Here is a 20,515-nt window from a genome sequence, read left to right as displayed (position 1 = left end):
TGACCTGATGTGTAGTCCCCACCACCTCTTATGAGGGTCTATGTCCTGATGTGTAGTCCCCACCACACCTCTTATGAGGGTCTATGACCTGATGTGTAGTCCCCACCACCTCTTATGAGGGTCTATGACCTGATGTGTAGTCCCCACCACACCTCTTATGAGGGTCTGATGTGTGACCCTTATGAGGGTCTATGACCCTGATGTAGACCCCACCACACCTCTTATGAGGGTCTATGACCTGATGTGTAGTCACCACACCTCTTATGAGGGTCTATGACCCTGATGTGTAGTCCCCACCACACCTCTTATGAGGGTCTATGACCCTGATGTGTAGACCCCACCACACCTCTTATGAGGGTCTATGACCCTGATGTGTAGTCCCCACCACCTCTTATGAGGGTCTATGACCTGATGTGTAGTCCCCACCACACCTCTTATGAGGGTCTATGACCTGATGTGTAGTCCCCACCACACCTCTTATGAGGGTCTATGACCTGATGTGTAGTCCCTACCACCTCTTATGAGGGTCTATGACCCTGATGTGTAGACCCCACCACCTCTTATGAGGGTCTATGACCTGATGTGTAGTCCCCACCACATCTTATGAGGGTCTATGACCTGATGTGTAGTCCCCACCTCTTATGAGGGTCTATGACCTGATGTGTAGTCCCCACCACCTCTTATGGGGGTCTATGACCCTGATGTGTAGACCCCACCACCTCTTATGAGGGTCTATGACCTGATGTGTAGTCCCCACCTCTTATGAGGGTCTATGACCCTGATGTGTAGTCCCCACCACCTCTTATGAGGGTCTATGACCTGATGTGTAGTCCCCACCACATCTTATGAGGGTCTATGACCCTGATGTGTAGTCACCACACCTCTTATGAGGGTCTATGTCCTGATGTGTAGTCCCCACCACCTCTTATGAGGGTCTATGACCCTGATGTGTAGACCCTACCACCTCTTATGAGGGTCTATGACCCTGATGTGTAGACCCCACCACCTCTTATGAGGGTCTATGACCTGATGTGTAGACCCTACCACCTCTTATGAGGGTCTATGACCCTGATGTGTAGTCCCTACCACCTCTTATGAGGGTCTATGACCTGATGTGTAGTCCCCACCACACCTCTTATGAGGGTCTATGACCTGATGTGTAGTCCCCACCACACCTCTTATGAGGGTCTATGACCCTGATGTGTAGACCCTACCACCTCTTATGAGGGTCTATGACCTGATGTGTAGTCCCCACCACCTCTTATGAGGGTCTATGACCTGATGTGTAGTCACCACACCTCTTATGAGGGTCTATGACCCTGATGTGTAGTCCCCACCACACCTCTTATGAGGGTCTATGACCTGATGTGTAGTCACCACACCTCTTATGAGGGTCTATGACCCTGATGTGTAGTCCCCACCACACCTCTTATGAGCGTCTATGACCCTGATGTGTAGTCACCACACCTCTTATGAGGGTCTATGACCCTGATGTGTAGTCCCTACCACACCTCTTATGAGGGTCTATGACCCCGATGTGTAGTCACCACACCTCTTATGAGGGTCTATGACCCTGATGTGTCGTCCCTACCACCTCTTATGAGGGTCTATGACCCTGATGTGTAGTCCCCACCACCTCTTATGAGGGTCTATGACCCTGATGTGTAGTCCCTACCACCTCTTATGAGGGTCTATGACCTGATGTGTAGTCCCCACCACCTCTTATGAGGGTCTATGACCTGATGTGTAGTCCCTACCACCTCTTATGAGGGTCTATGACCTGATGTGTAGTCCCCACCACCTCTTATGAGGGTCTATGACCTGATGTGTAGTCCCTACCACCTCTTTTGAGGGTCTATGACCTGATGTGTAGTCCCTACCACCTCTTATGAGGGTCTATGACCTGATGTGTAGTCCCCACCACCACTTATGAGGGTCTATGACCTGATGTGTAGTCCCCACCACCTCTTATGAGGGTCTATGACCCTGATGTGTAGTCCCCACCACCTCTTATGAGGGTCTATGACCCTGATGTGTAGTCCCCACCACCTCTTATGAGGGTCTATGACCCTAGTCCCCACCACACCTCTTATGAGGGTCTATGACCCTGATGTGTAGCCCCACCACCTCTTATGAGGGTCTATGACCCTGATGTGTAGTCCCCACCACCTCTTATGAGGGTCTATGACCCTGATGTGTAGTCCCCACCACACCTCTTATGAGGGTCTATGACCCTGATGTGTAGTCCCCACCCCTCTTATGAGGGTCTATGACCCTGATGTGTAGTCCCCACCACCTCTTATGAGGGTCTATGACCCTGATGTGTAGTCCCCACCACACCTCTTATGAGGGTCTATGACCTGATGTGTAGTCCCCACCACCTCTTATGAGGGTCTATGACCTGATGTGTAGTCCCCACCACCTCTTATGAGGGTCTATGACCTGATGTGTAGTCCCCACCACCTCTATGAGGGTCTATGACCCTGATGTGTAGTCCCCACCCCACCTCTTATGAGGGTCTATGACCCTGATGATGTAGTCCCCACCACCTCTTATGAGGGTCTATGACCCTGATGTGTAGTCCCCACCACACCTCTTATGAGGGTCTATGACCCTGATGTGTAGTCCCCACCACCTCTTATGAGGGTCTATGACCCTGATGTGTAGTCCCCCACACCGCCTCTGAGGGTCTATGACCCTGATGTGTAGTCCCTACCACCTCTTATGAGGGTCTATGACCCTGATGTGTAGTCCCCACCACCTCTGAGGGTCTATGACCATGATGTGTAGTCCCTTATGAGGGTCTATGACCTGATGTGTAGTCCCCACCTCTTATGAGGGTCTATGACCTGATGTGTAGTCCCCACCACACCTCTTATGAGGGTCTATGACCCTGATGTGTAGTCCCCACCACACCTCTTATGAGGGTCTATGACCCTGATGTGTAGTCCCCACCACCTCTTATGAGGGTCTATGACCCTGATGTAGTCCCCACCACCTCTGAGGGTCTATGACCCTGATGTGTAGTCCCCACCACCTCTTATGAGGGTCTATGACCCTGATGTGTAGTCCCCACCACACCTCTTATGAGGGTCTATGACCCTGATGTGTAGTCCCCACCACACCTCTTATGAGGGTCTATGACCCTGATGTGTAGTCCACCACACCTCTTATGAGGGTCTATGACCTGATGTGTAGTCCCCACCACCTCTTATGAGGGTCTATGACCTGATGTGTAGTCCCCACCACCTCTTATGAGGGTCTATGACCTGATGTGTAGTCCCCCACCACCTCTTATGAGGGTCTATGACCCTGATGTGTAGTCCCCACCACCTCTTATGAGGGTCTATGACCTGATGTGTAGTCCCCACCACCTCTTATGAGGGTCTATGACCTGATGTGTAGTCCCCACCACCTCTTATGAGGGTCTATGACCCTGATGTGTAGTCCCCACCACCTCTTATGAGGGTCTATGACCCTGATGTGTAGTCCCCACCCACCTCTTATGAGGGTCTATGACCCTGATGTGTAGTCCCCACCAGCATCTGAGGGTCTATGACCTGATGTGTAGACCCTACCACCTCTTATGAGGGTCTATGACCTGATGTGTAGTCCCCACCACCTCTTATGAGGGTCTATGACCCTGATGTGTAGTCCCCACCACACCTCTTATGAGGGTCTATGACCCTGATGTGTAGTCCCCACCACCTCTTATGAGGGTCTATGACCCTGATGTGTAGTCCCCCCACCTCTTATGAGGGTCTATGACCTGATGTGTAGTCCCCACCACCTCTTATGAGGGTCTATGACCCTGATGTGTAGTCCCCACCACCTCTTATGAGGGTCTATGACCTGATGTGTAGTCCCCACCTCTTATGAGGGTCTATGACCCTGATGTGTAGTCCCCACCCACCTCTTATGAGGGTCTATGACCCTGATGTGTAGTCCCCACCACCTCTTATGAGGGTCTATGACCTGATGTGTAGTCACCACACCTCTTATGAGGGTGACCCTGATGTACCACCCACCTCTTATGAGGGTCTATGACCCTGATGTGTAGTCACCACACCTCTTATGAGGGTCTATCGATGTGTAGTCACCACACCTCTTATGAGGGTCTATGACCCTGATGTGTCGTCCCTACCACCTCTTATGAGGGTCTATGACCCTGATGTGTAGTCCCCACCACCTCTTATGAGGGTCTATGACCTGATGTGTAGTCCCTACCACCTCTTATGAGGGTCTATGACCTGATGTGTAGTCCCTACCACCTCTTATGAGGGTCTATGACCCTGATGTGTAGTCCCCACTACCTCTTATGAGGGTCTATGACCTGATGTGTAGTCCCCACCACCTCTTATGAGGGTCTATGACCCTGATGTGTAGTCCCCACCACCTCTTATGAGGGTCTATGACCCTGATGTGTAGTCCCTACCACCTCTTATGAGGGTCTATGACCCTGATGTGTAGTCCCCACCACACCTCTTATGAGGGTCTATGACCCCGATGTGTAGTCCCCACCCCCTCTTATGAGGGTCTATGACCCTGATGTGTAGTCCCCACCACCTCTTATGAGGGTCTATGACCCTGATGTGTAGTCCCCACCACACCTCTTATGAGGGTCTATGACCTGATGTGTAGTCCCCACCACCTCTTATGAGGGTCTATGACCTGATGTGTAGTCCCCACCACCTCTTATGAGGGTCTATGACCTGATGTGTAGACCCCACCACCTCTGAGGGTCTATGACCCTGATGTGTAGTCCCCACCCCACCTCTTATGAGGGTCTATGACCTGATGTGTAGTCCCCACCACACCTCTTATGAGGGTCTATGACCCTGATGTGTAGTCAACACCACACCTCTTATGAGGGTCTATGACCCTGATGTGTAGTCCCCACCACCTCTTATGAGGGTCTATGACCCTGATGTGTAGTCCCCACCGCCTCTGAGGGTCTATGACCTGATGTGTAGTCCCTACCACCTCTTATGAGGGTCTATGACCCTGATGTGTAGTCCCCACCACCTCTGAGGGTCTATGACCATGATGTGTAGTCCCCACCACACCTCTTATGAGGGTCTATGACCTGATGTGTAGTCCCCACCACACCTCTTATGAGGGTCTATGACCCTGATGTGTAGTCCCCACCACACCTCTTATGAGGGTCTATGACCCTGATGTGTAGTCCCCACCACCTCTTATGAGGGTCTATGACCCTGATGTGTAGTCCCCACCGCCTCTGAGGGTCTATGACCTGATGTGTAGTCCCTACCACCTCTTATGAGGGTCTATGACCCTGATGTGTAGTCCCCACCACCTCTGAGGGTCTATGACCCTGATGTGTAGTCCCCACCACACCTCTTATGAGGGTCTATGACCTGATGTGTAGTCCCCACCACACCTCTTATGAGGGTCTATGACCTGATGTGTAGTCCCCACCACCTCTTATGAGGGTCTATGACCCTGATGTGTAGTCCCCATCACCTCTTATGAGGGTCTATGACCCTGATGTGTAGTCCCCACCACCTCTTATGAGGGTCTATGACCTGATGTGTAGTCCCCACCACCTCTTATGAGGGTCTATGACCTGATGTGTAGTCCCCACCACACCTCTTATGAGGGTCTATGACCCTGATGTGTAGTCCCCACCACCTCTTATGAGGGTCTATGACCTGATGTGTAGTCCCCACCACCTCTTATGAGGGTCTATGACCTGATGTGTAGTCCCCACCACACCTCTTATGAGGGTCTATGACCCTGATGTGTAGTCCCCACCACACCTCTTATGAGGGTCTATGACCCTGATGTGTAGTCCCCACCACACCTCTTATGAGGGTCTATGACCCTGATGTGTAGTCCCCACCGCATCTGAGGGTCTATGACCTGATGTGTAGACCCTACCACCTCTTATGAGGGTCTATGACCTGATGTGTAGTCCCCACCACACCTCTTATGAGGGTCTATGACCCTGATGTGTAGTCCCCACCACACCTCTTATGAGGGTCTATGACCTGATGTGTAGACCCTACCACCTCTTATGAGGGTCTATGACCCTGATGTGTAGTCCCCACCACACCTCTTATGAGGGTCTATGACCTGATGTGTAGACCCTACCACCTCTTATGAGGGTCTATGACCATGATGTGTAGACCCCACCACCTCTTATGAGGGTCTATGTCCTGATGTGTAGTCACCACCACCTCTTATGAGGGTCTATGGTCCCCACCTCTTATGAGGGTCTATGACCCTGATGTGTAGTCCCCCACCTCTTATGAGGGTCTATGACCCTGATGTGTAGTCCCCCCACCTCTTATGAGGGTCTATGACCTGATGTGTAGTCCCCACCACCTCTTATGAGGGTCTATGACCTGATGTGTAGTCCCCACCACCTCTTATGAGGGTCTATGACCTGATGTGTAGTCACCACACCTCTTATGAGGGTCTATGACCCTGATGTGTAGTCCCCACCACACCTCTTATGAGCGTCTATGACCCTGATGTGTAGTCACCACACCTCTTATGAGGGTCTATGACCCTGATGTGTAGTCCCTACCACACCTCTTATGAGGGTCTATGACCCTGATGTGTAGTCCCCATCACCTCTTATGAGGGTCTATGACCCTGATGTGTAGTCCCCACCACCTCTTATGAGGGTCTATGACCTGATGTGTAGTCCCCACCACCTCTTATGAGGGTCTATGACCTGATGTGTAGTCCCCACCACACCTCTTATGAGGGTCTATGACCCTGATGTGTAGTCCCCACCACCTCTTATGAGGGTCTATGACCTGATGTGTAGTCCCCACCACCTCTTATGAGGGTCTATGACCTGATGTGTAGTCCCCACCACACCTCTTATGAGGGTCTATGACCCTGATGTGTAGTCCCCACCACACCTCTTATGAGGGTCTATGACCCTGATGTGTAGTCCCCACCACACCTCTTATGAGGGTCTATGACCCTGATGTGTAGTCCCCACCGCATCTGAGGGTCTATGACCTGATGTGTAGACCCTACCACCTCTTATGAGGGTCTATGACCTGATGTGTAGTCCCCACCACACCTCTTATGAGGGTCTATGACCCTGATGTGTAGTCCCCACCACACCTCTTATGAGGGTCTATGACCTGATGTGTAGACCCTACCACCTCTTATGAGGGTCTATGACCCTGATGTGTAGTCCCCACCACACCTCTTATGAGGGTCTATGACCTGATGTGTAGACCCTACCACCTCTTATGAGGGTCTATGACCATGATGTGTAGACCCCACCACCTCTTATGAGGGTCTATGTCCTGATGTGTAGTCACCACCACCTCTTATGAGGGTCTATGACCCTGATGTGTAGTCCCCACCTCTTATGAGGGTCTATGACCCTGATGTGTAGTCCCCACCACCTCTTATGAGGGTCTATGACCCTGATGTGTAGTCCCCACCTCTTATGAGGGTCTATGACCTGATGTGTAGTCCCCACCACCTCTTATGAGGGTCTATGACCTGATGTGTAGTCCCCACCACCTCTTATGAGGGTCTATGACCTGATGTGTAGTCACCACACCTCTTATGAGGGTCTATGACCCTGATGTGTAGTCCCCACCACACCTCTTATGAGCGTCTATGACCCTGATGTGTAGTCACCACACCTCTTATGAGGGTCTATGACCCTGATGTGTAGTCCCTACCACACCTCTTATGAGGGTCTATGACCCCGATGTGTAGTCACCACACCTCTTATGAGGGTCTATGACCCTGATGTGTCGTCCCTACCACCTCTTATGAGGGTCTATGACCCTGATGTGTAGTCCCCACCACCTCTTATGAGGGTCTATGACCTGATGTGTAGACCCTACCACCTCTTATGAGGGTCTATGACCCTGATGTGTAGTCCCCACCACACCTCTTATGAGGGTCTATGACCCTGATGTGTAGTCCCCACCTCTTATGAGGGTCTATGACCCTGATGTGTAGTCCCCACCACCTCTTATGAGGGTCTATGACCCTGATGTGTAGTCCCCACCACACCTCTTATGAGGGTCTATGACCTGATGTGTAGTCCCCACCACACCTCTTATGAGGGTCTATGACCTGATGTGTAGACCCTACCACCTCTTATGAGGGTCTATGACCCTGATGTGTAGTCCCCACCACACCTCTTATGAGGGTCTATGACCTGATGTGTAGACCCTACCACCTCTTATGAGGGTCTATGACCATGATGTGTAGACCCCACCACCTCTTATGAGGGTCTATGTCCTGATGTGTAGTCACCACCACCTCTTATGAGGGTCTATGACCCTGATGTGTAGTCCCCACCTCTTATGAGGGTCTATGACCCTGATGTGTAGTCCCCACCACCTCTTATGAGGGTCTATGACCCTGATGTGTAGTCCCCACCTCTTATGAGGGTCTATGACCTGATGTGTAGTCCCCACCACCTCTTATGAGGGTCTATGACCTGATGTGTAGTCCCCACCACCTCTTATGAGGGTCTATGACCTGATGTGTAGTCACCACACCTCTTATGAGGGTCTATGACCCTGATGTGTAGTCCCCACCACACCTCTTATGAGCGTCTATGACCCTGATGTGTAGTCACCACACCTCTTATGAGGGTCTATGACCCTGATGTGTAGTCCCTACCACACCTCTTATGAGGGTCTATGACCCTGATGTGTAGTCCCCACCACCTCTGAGGGTCTATGACCCTGATGTGTAGTCCCCACCACACCTCTTATGAGGGTCTATGACCTGATGTGTAGTCCCCACCACACCTCTTATGAGGGTCTATGACCTGATGTGTAGTCCCCACCACCTCTTATGAGGGTCTATGACCCTGATGTGTAGTCCCCATCACCTCTTATGAGGGTCTATGACCCTGATGTGTAGTCCCCACCACCTCTTATGAGGGTCTATGACCTGATGTGTAGTCCCCACCACCTCTTATGAGGGTCTATGACCTGATGTGTAGTCCCCACCACACCTCTTATGAGGGTCTATGACCCTGATGTGTAGTCCCCACCACCTCTTATGAGGGTCTATGACCTGATGTGTAGTCCCCACCACCTCTTATGAGGGTCTATGACCTGATGTGTAGTCCCCACCACACCTCTTATGAGGGTCTATGACCCTGATGTGTAGTCCCCACCACACCTCTTATGAGGGTCTATGACCCTGATGTGTAGTCCCCACCACACCTCTTATGAGGGTCTATGACCCTGATGTGTAGTCCCCACCGCATCTGAGGGTCTATGACCTGATGTGTAGACCCTACCACCTCTTATGAGGGTCTATGACCTGATGTGTAGTCCCCACCACACCTCTTATGAGGGTCTATGACCCTGATGTGTAGTCCCCACCACACCTCTTATGAGGGTCTATGACCTGATGTGTAGACCCTACCACCTCTTATGAGGGTCTATGACCCTGATGTGTAGTCCCCACCACACCTCTTATGAGGGTCTATGACCTGATGTGTAGACCCTACCACCTCTTATGAGGGTCTATGACCATGATGTGTAGACCCCACCACCTCTTATTAGGGTCTATGTCCTGATGTGTAGTCACCACCACCTCTTATGAGGGTCTATGACCCTGATGTGTAGTCCCCACCTCTTATGAGGGTCTATGACCCTGATGTGTAGTCCCCACCACCTCTTATGAGGGTCTATGACCCTGATGTGTAGTCCCCACCTCTTATGAGGGTCTATGACCTGATGTGTAGTCCCCACCACCTCTTATGAGGGTCTATGACCTGATGTGTAGTCCCCACCACCTCTTATGAGGGTCTATGACCTGATGTGTAGTCACCACACCTCTTATGAGGGTCTATGACCCTGATGTGTAGTCCCCACCACACCTCTTATGAGCGTCTATGACCCTGATGTGTAGTCACCACACCTCTTATGAGGGTCTATGACCCTGATGTGTAGTCCCTACCACACCTCTTATGAGGGTCTATGACCCCGATGTGTAGTCACCACACCTCTTATGAGGGTCTATGACCCTGATGTGTCGTCCCTACCACCTCTTATGAGGGTCTATGACCCTGATGTGTAGTCCCCACCACCTCTTATGAGGGTCTATGACCTGATGTGTAGTCCCTACCACCTCTTATGAGGGTCTATGACCCTGATGTGTAGTCCCCACCACACCTCTTATGAGGGTCTATGACCCCGATGTGTAGTCCCCACCCCCTCTTATGAGGGTCTATGACCCTGATGTGTAGTCCCCACCACCTCTTATGAGGGTCTATGACCCTGATGTGTAGTCCCCACCACACCTCTTATGAGGGTCTATGACCTGATGTGTAGTCCCCACCACACCTCTTATGAGGGTCTATGACCTGATGTGTAGACCCTACCACCTCTTATGAGGGTCTATGACCCTGATGTGTAGTCCCCACCACACCTCTTATGAGGGTCTATGACCTGATGTGTAGACCCTACCACCTCTTATGAGGGTCTATGACCATGATGTGTAGACCCCACCACCTCTTATGAGGGTCTATGTCCTGATGTGTAGTCACCACCACCTCTTATGAGGGTCTATGACCCTGATGTGTAGTCCCCACCTCTTATGAGGGTCTATGACCCTGATGTGTAGTCCCCACCACCTCTTATGAGGGTCTATGACCCTGATGTGTAGTCCCCACCTCTTATGAGGGTCTATGACCTGATGTGTAGTCCCCACCACCTCTTATGAGGGTCTATGACCTGATGTGTAGTCCCCACCACCTCTTATGAGGGTCTATGACCTGATGTGTAGTCACCACACCTCTTATGAGGGTCTATGACCCTGATGTGTAGTCCCCACCACACCTCTTATGAGCGTCTATGACCCTGATGTGTAGTCACCACACCTCTTATGAGGGTCTATGACCCTGATGTGTAGTCCCTACCACACCTCTTATGAGGGTCTATGACCCCGATGTGTAGTCGAACACACCTCTTATGAGGGTCTATGACCCTGATGTGTCGTCCCTACCACCTCTTATGAGGGTCTATGACCCTGATGTGTAGTCCCCACCACCTCTTATGAGGGTCTATGACCTGATGTGTAGTCCCTACCACCTCTTATGAGGGTCTATGACCTGATGTGTAGTCCCTACCACCTCTTATGAGGGTCTATGACCCTGATGTGTAGTCCCCACTACCTCTTATGAGGGTCTATGACCTGATGTGTAGTCCCCACCACCTCTTATGAGGGTCTCTGACCCTGATGTGTAGTCCCCACCACCTCTTATGAGGGTCTATGACCCTGATGTGTAGTCCCTACCACCTCTTATGAGGGTCTATGACCCTGATGTGTAGTCCCCACCACACCTCTTATGAGGGTCTATGACCCCGATGTGTAGTCCCCACCCCCTCTTATGAGGGTCTATGACCCTGATGTGTAGTCCCCACCACCTCTTATGAGGGTCTATGACCCTGATGTGTAGTCCCCACCACACCTCTTATGAGGGTCTATGACCTGATGTGTAGTCCCCACCACCTCTTATGAGGGTCTATGACCTGATGTGTAGTCCCCACCACCTCTTATGAGGGTCTATGACCTGATGTGTAGACCCCACCACCTCTGAGGGTCTATGACCCTGATGTGTAGTCCCCACCCCACCTCTTATGAGGGTCTATGACCCTGATGTGTAGTCCCCACCACACCTCTTATGAGGGTCTATGACCCTGATGTGTAGTCCCCACCACACCTCTTATGAGGGTCTATGACCCTGATGTGTAGTCCCCACCACCTCTTATGAGGGTCTATGACCCTGATGTGTAGTCCCCACCGCCTCTGAGGGTCTATGACCTGATGTGTAGTCCCTACCACCTCTTATGAGGGTCTATGACCCTGATGTGTAGTCCCCACCACCTCTGAGGGTCTATGACCCTGATGTGTAGTCCCCACCACACCTCTTATGAGGGTCTATGACCTGATGTGTAGTCCCCACCACACCTCTTATGAGGGTCTATGACCCTGATGTGTAGTCCCCACCACCTCTTATGAGGGTCTATGACCTGATGTGTAGTCCCCACCACACCTCTTATGAGCGTCTATGACCCTGATGTGTAGACCCCACCACCTCTTATGAGGGTCTATGACCCTGATGTGTAGTCCCCATCACCTCTTATGAGGGTCTATGACCCTGATGTGTAGTCCCCACCACCTCTTATGAGGGTCTATGACCTGATGTGTAGTCCCCACCACCTCTTATGAGGGTCTATGACCCTGATGTGTAGTCCCCACCACACCTCTTATGAGGGTCTATGACCTGATGTGTAGTCCCCACCACCTCTTATGAGGGTCTATGACCCTGATGTGTAGTCCCCACCACCTCTTATGAGGGTCTATGACCCTGGTGTAGTCCCCACCACACCTCTTATGAGGGTCTATGTCCTGATATGTAGTCCCCACCACACCTCTTATGAGGGTCTATGACCTGATGTGTAGACCCCACCTCTTATGAGGGTCTATGACCCTGATGTGTAGTCCCCACCACCTCTTGAGGGTCTATGACCCTGATGTGTAGTCCCCACCACCTCTTATGAGGGTCTATGACCTGATGTGTAGTCCCCACCACCTCTTATGAGGGTCTATGACCCTGATGTGTAGTCACCACCACCTCTTATGAGGGTCTATGACCCTGATGTGTAGTCCCCACCACCTCTTATGAGGGTCTATGACCCTGATGTGTAGTCACCACCACCTCTTATGAGGGTCTATGACCTGATGTGTAGTCCCCACCACCTCTTATGAGGGTCTATGACCCTGGTGTGTAGTCCCCACCACACCTCTTATGAGGGTCTATGACCCTGATGTGTAGTCCCCACCACACCTCTTATGAGGGTCTATGATCATTAACAACACTAAGAGATCAGAGCCTTTAGACAGCGGGAGGGAGAGATGGTTGGAGTCTGTGTGATCACGCTCCAACAGATGGGGTTTCAACACTAAGAGATCAAAGCCTTTAGACAGCGGGAGGGAGAGATGGTTTGAGTCTGTGTGATCGCGATCCAACACTAAGAGATCAGAGCCTTTAGACAGCGGGAGGGAGAGATGGTTGGAGTCTGTGATCACGCTCCAACAGATGGGGTTTCTCCATCATTCACCTGTATGCATCTCATCAGCACCATTAAGCCTGTTGGTTCATATAATCAAAACCCCAAACTGCATAATCAGAGAGGAAACTCTGAGCCTGTCAGCCAATCAGAGAGGAAACTCTGAGCCTGTGAGCCAATCAGAGGAAACACTTCATTTGTTCAAACAAAAGACAGTAATCATTTTGGGTTATTTCAAATAAGAAATCATATTTAAGGACACTAGGATTTTATTTTAAAAGAGCAACAACTATAATCTGAGCCTGTGAGCCATTTTAATTATACCAGATGGGCAACAGAGATGATGAATAAAACCCTGTTAACAAAACAGGAAGTAAAATAATACCCTGTTAACAAAACAGGAAGTAAAAAACGGTCTGCAGACTAAATGAAACTAAAGGCAACACAGAGTCCCATCCCAAATGACCCCCTATTCCCCTCATAGTGCACTATAGCGACACAGAGTGCCCATCCCAAATGACCCCCTATTCCCCTCATAGTGCACTATAGCGACACAGAGGGCCCATCCCAAATGACCCCCTATTCCCCTCATAGTGCACTATAGCGACACAGAGGGCCCATCCCAAATGACCCCCTATTCCCCTCATAGTGCACTATAGCGACACAGAGGGCCCATCCCAAATGACCCCCTATTCCCCTCATAGTGCACTATAGCAACACAGAGGGCCCATCCCAAATGACCCCCTATTCCCCTCATAGTGCACTACAGCAACACAGAGTCCCCATCCCAAATGACCCCCTATTCCCCTCAGTGCACTACAGCAACACAGAGGGCACATCCCAAATGACCCCCTATCCCCCTCTGGGCTCTGGTCAGAAGTAGTGCACTATGGGTAGAGCACTGGAAAGGAAATAGGGAGGCATTTTGGGACAGTGTAGCAGTAAGAACCACTAACTGGTGAAACCAGGTTGATTCCTGAAGGACGTGTCCTCTCTTTAGTCTCTAACAGAAGTGGCCAGCTTGGAGAAGAGGCCAGCAGACAGACAACTCATTCATAATAACACACATTGCAGACTCAGACTATTTACAGCATGAAGCACACATGTATATACACAGGAATTATATACCACTGGCCAGATCAGGGAATATTCTCCTTTCTCTGCAGCGTCTAGACTGGTGGGGTCAGGGGTCTAGACTGTAGACTGGTGGGGTCAGGTAGGGGTCAGGGTTCTAGTCTGTAGACTGGTGGGGTCAGGTAGGGGTCAGGGGTCTAGTCTGTAGACTGGTGGGGTCAGTTAGGGGTCAGGGTCTAGACTGTAGACTGGTGGGGTCAGTTAGGGGTCAGGGGTCTAGACTGTAGACTGGTGGGGTCAGTTAGGGGTCAGGGTCTAGATAGTGGATTGAGGTGGGGGTCAGGTATGGGTTCAGGGTCAAGATAGTGGATTGAAGTGGGGGTGGGGGTCAGGTAGGGGTCATGGTCTAGATAGTGGATGGAGGTGGATTGAAGCGGGGGTCAGGGTCTAGATAGTGGATTGAGGTGGGGGTCATGGTTTAGATAGTGGATTGAGGTGGGGGTCAGGGTCTAGATAGTGGATTGAGGTGGGGTCAGGTAGGGGTCAGGGTCTAGATAGTGGATTGAGGTGGAGGTCAGGTAGGGGTCAGGGTCTAGATAGTGGATTGAGGTGGGGGTCAGGTAGGGGTCAGGGTCTAGATCAGGGCTCTCCAACAAGTCGATCACCAGCTACCAGTAGCTACCAGCCCACCTATTAGTAGCTCGCCAAAACATTGTGAAAGTACATTCAATTTCACAAGTATCAGAGACACCGCAAGCTCCCAGCTACTATCTAATCAAGGCAACATCGACATTATCCCACCCCTGGTTAGCCACTATTGGATTAAAAAGCCAAACCTAACACATTATCTGCCAATTAATTTTCAGCAATATGGCGTCCGTCCGCCCGGTGTTTGTCTGTCATTCAGTGTAACGCCAGTTGATGTGATAACTGTCTTGTAGATTGACAGAAATACTTTCCCCCAAACCATATTAAATGGTAACTGTAAAGTAGGCTTACCTAGAAGAAGTACATCATTTGTATCTACCGTTTGATTTTTGGTAAACGACGCCATGAAATCAGCAGCAGCAGTACTGAACCACCACAGACCGGCATATTAAAACGGCACATTCCTGCAACAATTCAAAGGGAATTGCGCTCCAAAATCTAAACGTGTTCGTTTTCTTCCAAAGCTAAAAATAGTTTCTTCTGATGTGATTTAAAACATTAACATGGACTCAGAACATGCCGTTTTGAGAGTAAAAACTAAATACATCTACTGAGAAAACAGAAAACAGAAGAATTTGGGAGAAAAAAAAACATCTCAGATTTTATAGGGCCTCCTTTAGTGTTTATTAACCATTGTTTTACCAGGTATATCGACAGAAAACACAGTGTCTCTTGTACACTAAGGACCCGGGGAAGAGTTGCAGGGAGAGGAGAACAACGGGTCTATTTGAAGGGAGCTCTTATGCTAGAAAAGGTTGGAGACCCCTGGTCTAGAAAGTGGATTGAGGTGGGGATTTAGGGTGGGTGAGTCGAGGGGTGAGGGTTTAGGGTGGGTTGAGAGTCGGGGGGAGGGTTTAGGGTGGGTGAGTCGAGGGGTGAGGGTTTAGGGTGGGTTGAGAGTCGGGGGAGGGTTTAGGGTGGGTTGAGAGTCGGGGGGAGTATTTAGGGTGGGTTGAGAGTCGACGAGTGAGGGTTTAGGGTGGGTGAGAGTCGGGGGGGAGGGTATGGAGGTTGAGTGAAGGTGTAGGGTGGGTATGGAGGTTGAGTGAAGGTGTAGGGTGGGTATGGAGGTTGGGTGAAGGTGTAGGGTGGGTATGGAGGTTGGGTGAAGGTGTAGGGTGGGTATGGAGGTTGGGTGAAGGTGTAGGGTGGGTGTGGAGGTTGGGTGAAGGTGTAGGGTGGGTGTGGAGGTTGGGTGAAGGTGTAGGGTGGATGTGGAGGTTGGGTGAAGGTGTAGGGTGGGTATGGAGGTTGGGTGAAGGTTTAGGGTGGGTATGGAGGTTGGGTGAAGGTGTAGGGTGGGTATGGAGGTTGGGTGAAGGTGTAGGGTGGGTGTGGAGGTTGGGTGAAGGTGTAGGGTGGATATGGAGGTTGGGTGAAGGTGTAGGGTGGGTATGGAGGTTGGGTGAAGGTGTAGGGAGGGTATGGAGGTTGGGTGAAGGTGTAGGGTGGTTATGGAGGTTGGGTGAAGGTGTAGGGTGGGTATGGAGGTTGGGTGAAGGTGTAGGGTGGGTGTGGAGGTTGGGTGAAGGTGTAGGGTGGGTGTGGAGATTGGGTGAAGGTGTAGGGTGGGTGTGGAGGTTGGGTGAAGGTGTAGGGTGGGTATGGAGGTTGGGTGAAGGTGTAGGGTGGGTATGGAGGTTGGGTGAAGGTGTGGGGTGGGTATGGAGGTTGGGTGAAGGTGTAGGGTGGGTATGGAGGTTGGGTGAAGGTGTAGGGTGGGTATGGAGGTTGGGTGAAGGTGTAGGGTGGGTGTGGAGGTTGGGTGAAGGTGTAGGGTGGGTATGGAGGTTGGGTGAAGGTGTAGGGTGGGTGTGGGAAGCGAGGGGCCACATGGTCTCAGATACGGTCCACACTTCTCATTCCTCCATCCAATGTCAAAGAGCCAAACCTGGAAAACAGCAACATCAGACAATATTACATCAATAGATAGTGCATGGGCATAAATAGAAGCTGATCTAACAGGAAGGACCAAACAGCTGATCTAACAGGAAGGACCAAACAGCTGATCTAACAGGAAGGACCAAACAGCTGATCTGACAGGAAGGACCAAACAGCTGATCTGACAGGAAGGACCAAACAGCTGATCTGACAGGAAGGACCAAACAGCTGATCTGACAGGAAGGACCAAACAGCTGATCTAACAGGAAGGACCAAACAGCTGATCTAACAGGAAGGACCAAACAGCTGATCTAACAGGAAGGACCAAACAGCTGATCTAACAGGAAGGACCAAACAGCTGATCTAACAGGAAGGAGGCCTTCATATGTCTCATCAGGGTTATTGGCCATGTTTTGAATTGCTGGTGTGGGTCTGTTATAAAGTAAACATACGGCCATCACAGGGAGCTCTGTGTAGCCAGACAAGTCCTCACCTCTCCAGGAAGTGGTTGTTCTCGGCCAACTCCTTTACTACGCCCTCCATCTCTTCCTTCAGCTTCTTCATCCTGGAATCACAGAAAGGATAGAGAGAGTTAACACTGGACACTGGGAAGGTGGAATATCATCCCCCTGGTTAACACTGGACACTGGGAAGGTGGAATATCATCCCACTGGTTAACACTGTGAAGGTGGAATATCATCCCACTGGTTAACACTGGACACTGGGAAGGTGGAATATCATCCCCCTGGTTAACACTGGACACTGGGAAGGTAGAATATCATCCCACTGGTTAACACTGGACACTGTGAAGGTGGAATATCATCCCCCTGGTTAACACTGGACACTGGGAAGGTGGAATATCATCCCACTGGTTAACACTGGACACTGGGGAGGTGGAATATCATCCCCCTGGTTAACACTGGGAAGGTGGAATATCATCCCACTGGTTAACACTGGACACTGGGAAGGTAGAATATCATCCCACTGGTTAACACTGGACACTGTGAAGGTGGAATATCATCCCCCTGGTTAACACTGGACACTGGGAAGGTGGAATATCATCCCACTGGTTAACACTGGGGAGGTGGAATATCATCCCCCTGGTTAACACTGGGAAGGTGGAATATCATCCCCCTGGTTAACACTGGACACTGGGAAGGTGGAATATCATCCCCCTGGTTAACACTGGACACTGGGAAGGTGGAATATCATCCCCCTGGTTAACACTGGACACTGGGAAGGTGGAATATCATCCCCCTGGTTAACACTGGACACTGGGAAGGTGGAATATCATCCCACTGGTTAACACTGGACACTGGGAAGGTGGAATATCATCCCCCTGATTAACACTGGGAAGGTGGAATATCATCCCACTGGTTAACACTGGACACTGTGAAGGTGGAATATCATCCCCCTGGTTAACACTGGACACTGGGGAGGTGGAATATCATCCCCCTGGTTAACACTGTGAAGGTGGAATATCATCCCACTGGTTAACACTGGGAAGGTGGAATATCATCCCCCTGGTTAACACTGGACACTGGGAGGTGGAATATCATCCCACTGGTTAACACTGGACACTGGGAAGGTGGAATATCATCCTCCTGGTTAACACTGGACACTGGGAAGGTAGAATATCATCCCACTGGTTAACACTGGACACTGGGAAGGTGGAATATCATCCCCCTGGTTAACACTGGACACTGGGAAGGTGGAATATCATCCCCCTGGTTAACACTGGACACTGAGATGGTAGACTATCATCCCACTGGTTAACACTGTGAAGGTGGAATATCATCCCACTGGTTAACACTGGACACTGGGAAGGTGGAATATCATCCCACTGGTTAACACTGGACACTGTGAAGGTGGAATATCATCCCCCTGGTTAACACTGGTTAACACTGTGAAGGTGGAATATCATCCCCCTGGTTAACACTGGACACTGGGAAGGTGGAATATCATCCCCCTGGTTAACACTGGACACTGGGGAGGTGGAATATCATCCCCCTGGTTAACACTGGACACTGGGAAGGTGGAATATCATCCCCCTGGTTAACACTGGGAAGGTGGAATATCATCCCCCTGGTTAACACTGGACACTGGGAAGGTGGAATATCATCCCCCTGGTTAACACTGGACACTGGGAAGGTGGAATATCATTCCCTGGTTAACACTGGGGAGGTGGAATATCATCCCACTGGTTAACACTGGACACTGGGAAGGTGGAATATCATCCCCCTGGTTAACACTGGACACTGAGAAGGTGGAATATCATCCCATTGGTTAACACTGGGAAGGTGGAATATCATCCCACTGGTTAACACTGGACACTGGGAAGGTGGAATATCATCCCACTGGTTAACACTGGGAAGGTGGAATATCATCCCCCTGGTTAACACTGGACACTGGGAAGGTGGAATATCATCCCCCTGGTTAACACTGGACACTGGGAAGGTGGAATATCATCCCACTGGTTAACACTGGACACTGAGATGGTAGACTATCGTCCCACTGGTTAACACTGGACACTGAGATGGTAGACTATCGTCCCCCTGGTTAACACTGGACACTGAGATGGTAGACTATCATCCCACTGGTTAACACTGGACACTGAGATGGTAGACTATCGTCCCACTGGTTATAGATCATCCCTCAAGTCAACAAACATGTCCTCAGATGGAACAACATGATAGTGAGACTTACCCAGGGGCATCTCTACCAGGGTGATCTGACTGATGTAGGGTCAGGGAGAGTAACTCACCCCAGGGGCATCTCTACCAGGGTGATCTGACTGATGTAGGGTCAGGGACAGTAACTCACCCCAGGGGCATCTCTACCAGGGTGATCTGACTGATGTAGGGTCAGGGAGAGTAACTCACCCCAGGGGCATCTCTACCAGGGTGATCTGACTGATGTAAGGTCAGGGGTTAACGGTTAGGGGTCAGGGAGAGTAACTCACCCCAGGGGCATCTCTACCAGGGTGATCTGACTGATGTAGGGTCAGGGACAGTAACTCACCCCAGGGGCATCTCTACCAGGGTGATCTGACTGATGTAAGGTCAGAGGTTAACGGTTAGGGGTCAGGGAGAGTAACTCACCCCAGGGGCATCTCTACCAGGGTGATCTGACTGATGTAAGGTCAGAGGTTAACGGTTAGGGGTCAGGGAGAGTAACTCACCCCAGGGTCATCTCTACCAGGGTGATCTGACTGATGTAGGGTCAGGGACAGTAACTCACCCCAGGGTCATCTCTACCAGGGTGATCTGACTGATGTAGGGTCAGGGACAGTAACTCACCCCAGGGTCATCTCTACCAGGGTGATCTGACTGATGTAGGGTCAGGGAGAGTAACTCACCCCAGGGGCATCTCTACCAGGGTGATCTGACTGATGTAAGGTCAGAGGTTAACGGTTAGGGGTCAGGGAGAGTAACTCACCCCAGGGGCATCTCTACCAGGGTGATCTGACTGATGTAGGGTCAGGGACAGTAACTCACCCCAGGGTCATCTCTACCAGGGTGATCTGACTGATGTAGGGTCAGGGACAGTAACTCACCCCAGGGGCATCTCTACCAGGGTGATCTGACTGATGTAGGGTCAGGGAGAGTAACTCACCCCAGGGTCATCTCTACCAGGGTGATCTGACTGATGTAGGGTCAGGGAGAGTAACTCACCCCAGGGTCATCTCTACCAGGGTGATCTGACTGATGTAGGGTCAGGGACAGTAACTCACCCCAGGGTCATCTCTACCAGGGTGATCTGACTGATGTAGGGTCAGGGACAGTAACTCACCCCAGGGG

The 20,515-nt window shown here is 50.9% G+C and overlaps 1 protein-coding gene across 3 annotated transcripts in view; it reads right to left on the bottom strand.

Annotated features, from left to right (window-relative positions):
- Nucleotides 1-13,274: 13,274 nt before the first annotated feature.
- Nucleotides 13,275-20,515, bottom strand: part of LOC135537777 (serine/threonine-protein kinase TBK1-like) — a 59,942-nt gene continuing 52,701 nt past the window's right edge. For all 3 annotated transcript variants that reach the window (XM_064963790.1, XM_064963791.1, XM_064963792.1), the window contains 2 exons: nucleotides 17,209-17,280; nucleotides 13,275-16,725 (listed from right to left, as the gene is read on the bottom strand). In XM_064963790.1, coding sequence (XP_064819862.1) covers nucleotides 16,674-16,725; nucleotides 17,209-17,280 — 124 coding nt within the window. In that variant the 3' untranslated portion in view covers nucleotides 13,275-16,673. The remainder of the gene's footprint in view (nucleotides 16,726-17,208; nucleotides 17,281-20,515) is intronic.

Source organism: Oncorhynchus masou, unplaced genomic scaffold (assembly GCF_036934945.1).
Source record: "Oncorhynchus masou masou isolate Uvic2021 unplaced genomic scaffold, UVic_Omas_1.1 unplaced_scaffold_841, whole genome shotgun sequence".
Taxonomy (NCBI): Eukaryota; Metazoa; Chordata; class Actinopteri; order Salmoniformes; family Salmonidae; genus Oncorhynchus; species Oncorhynchus masou.
This window is presented reverse-complemented; position numbering and strand designations above follow the sequence as displayed.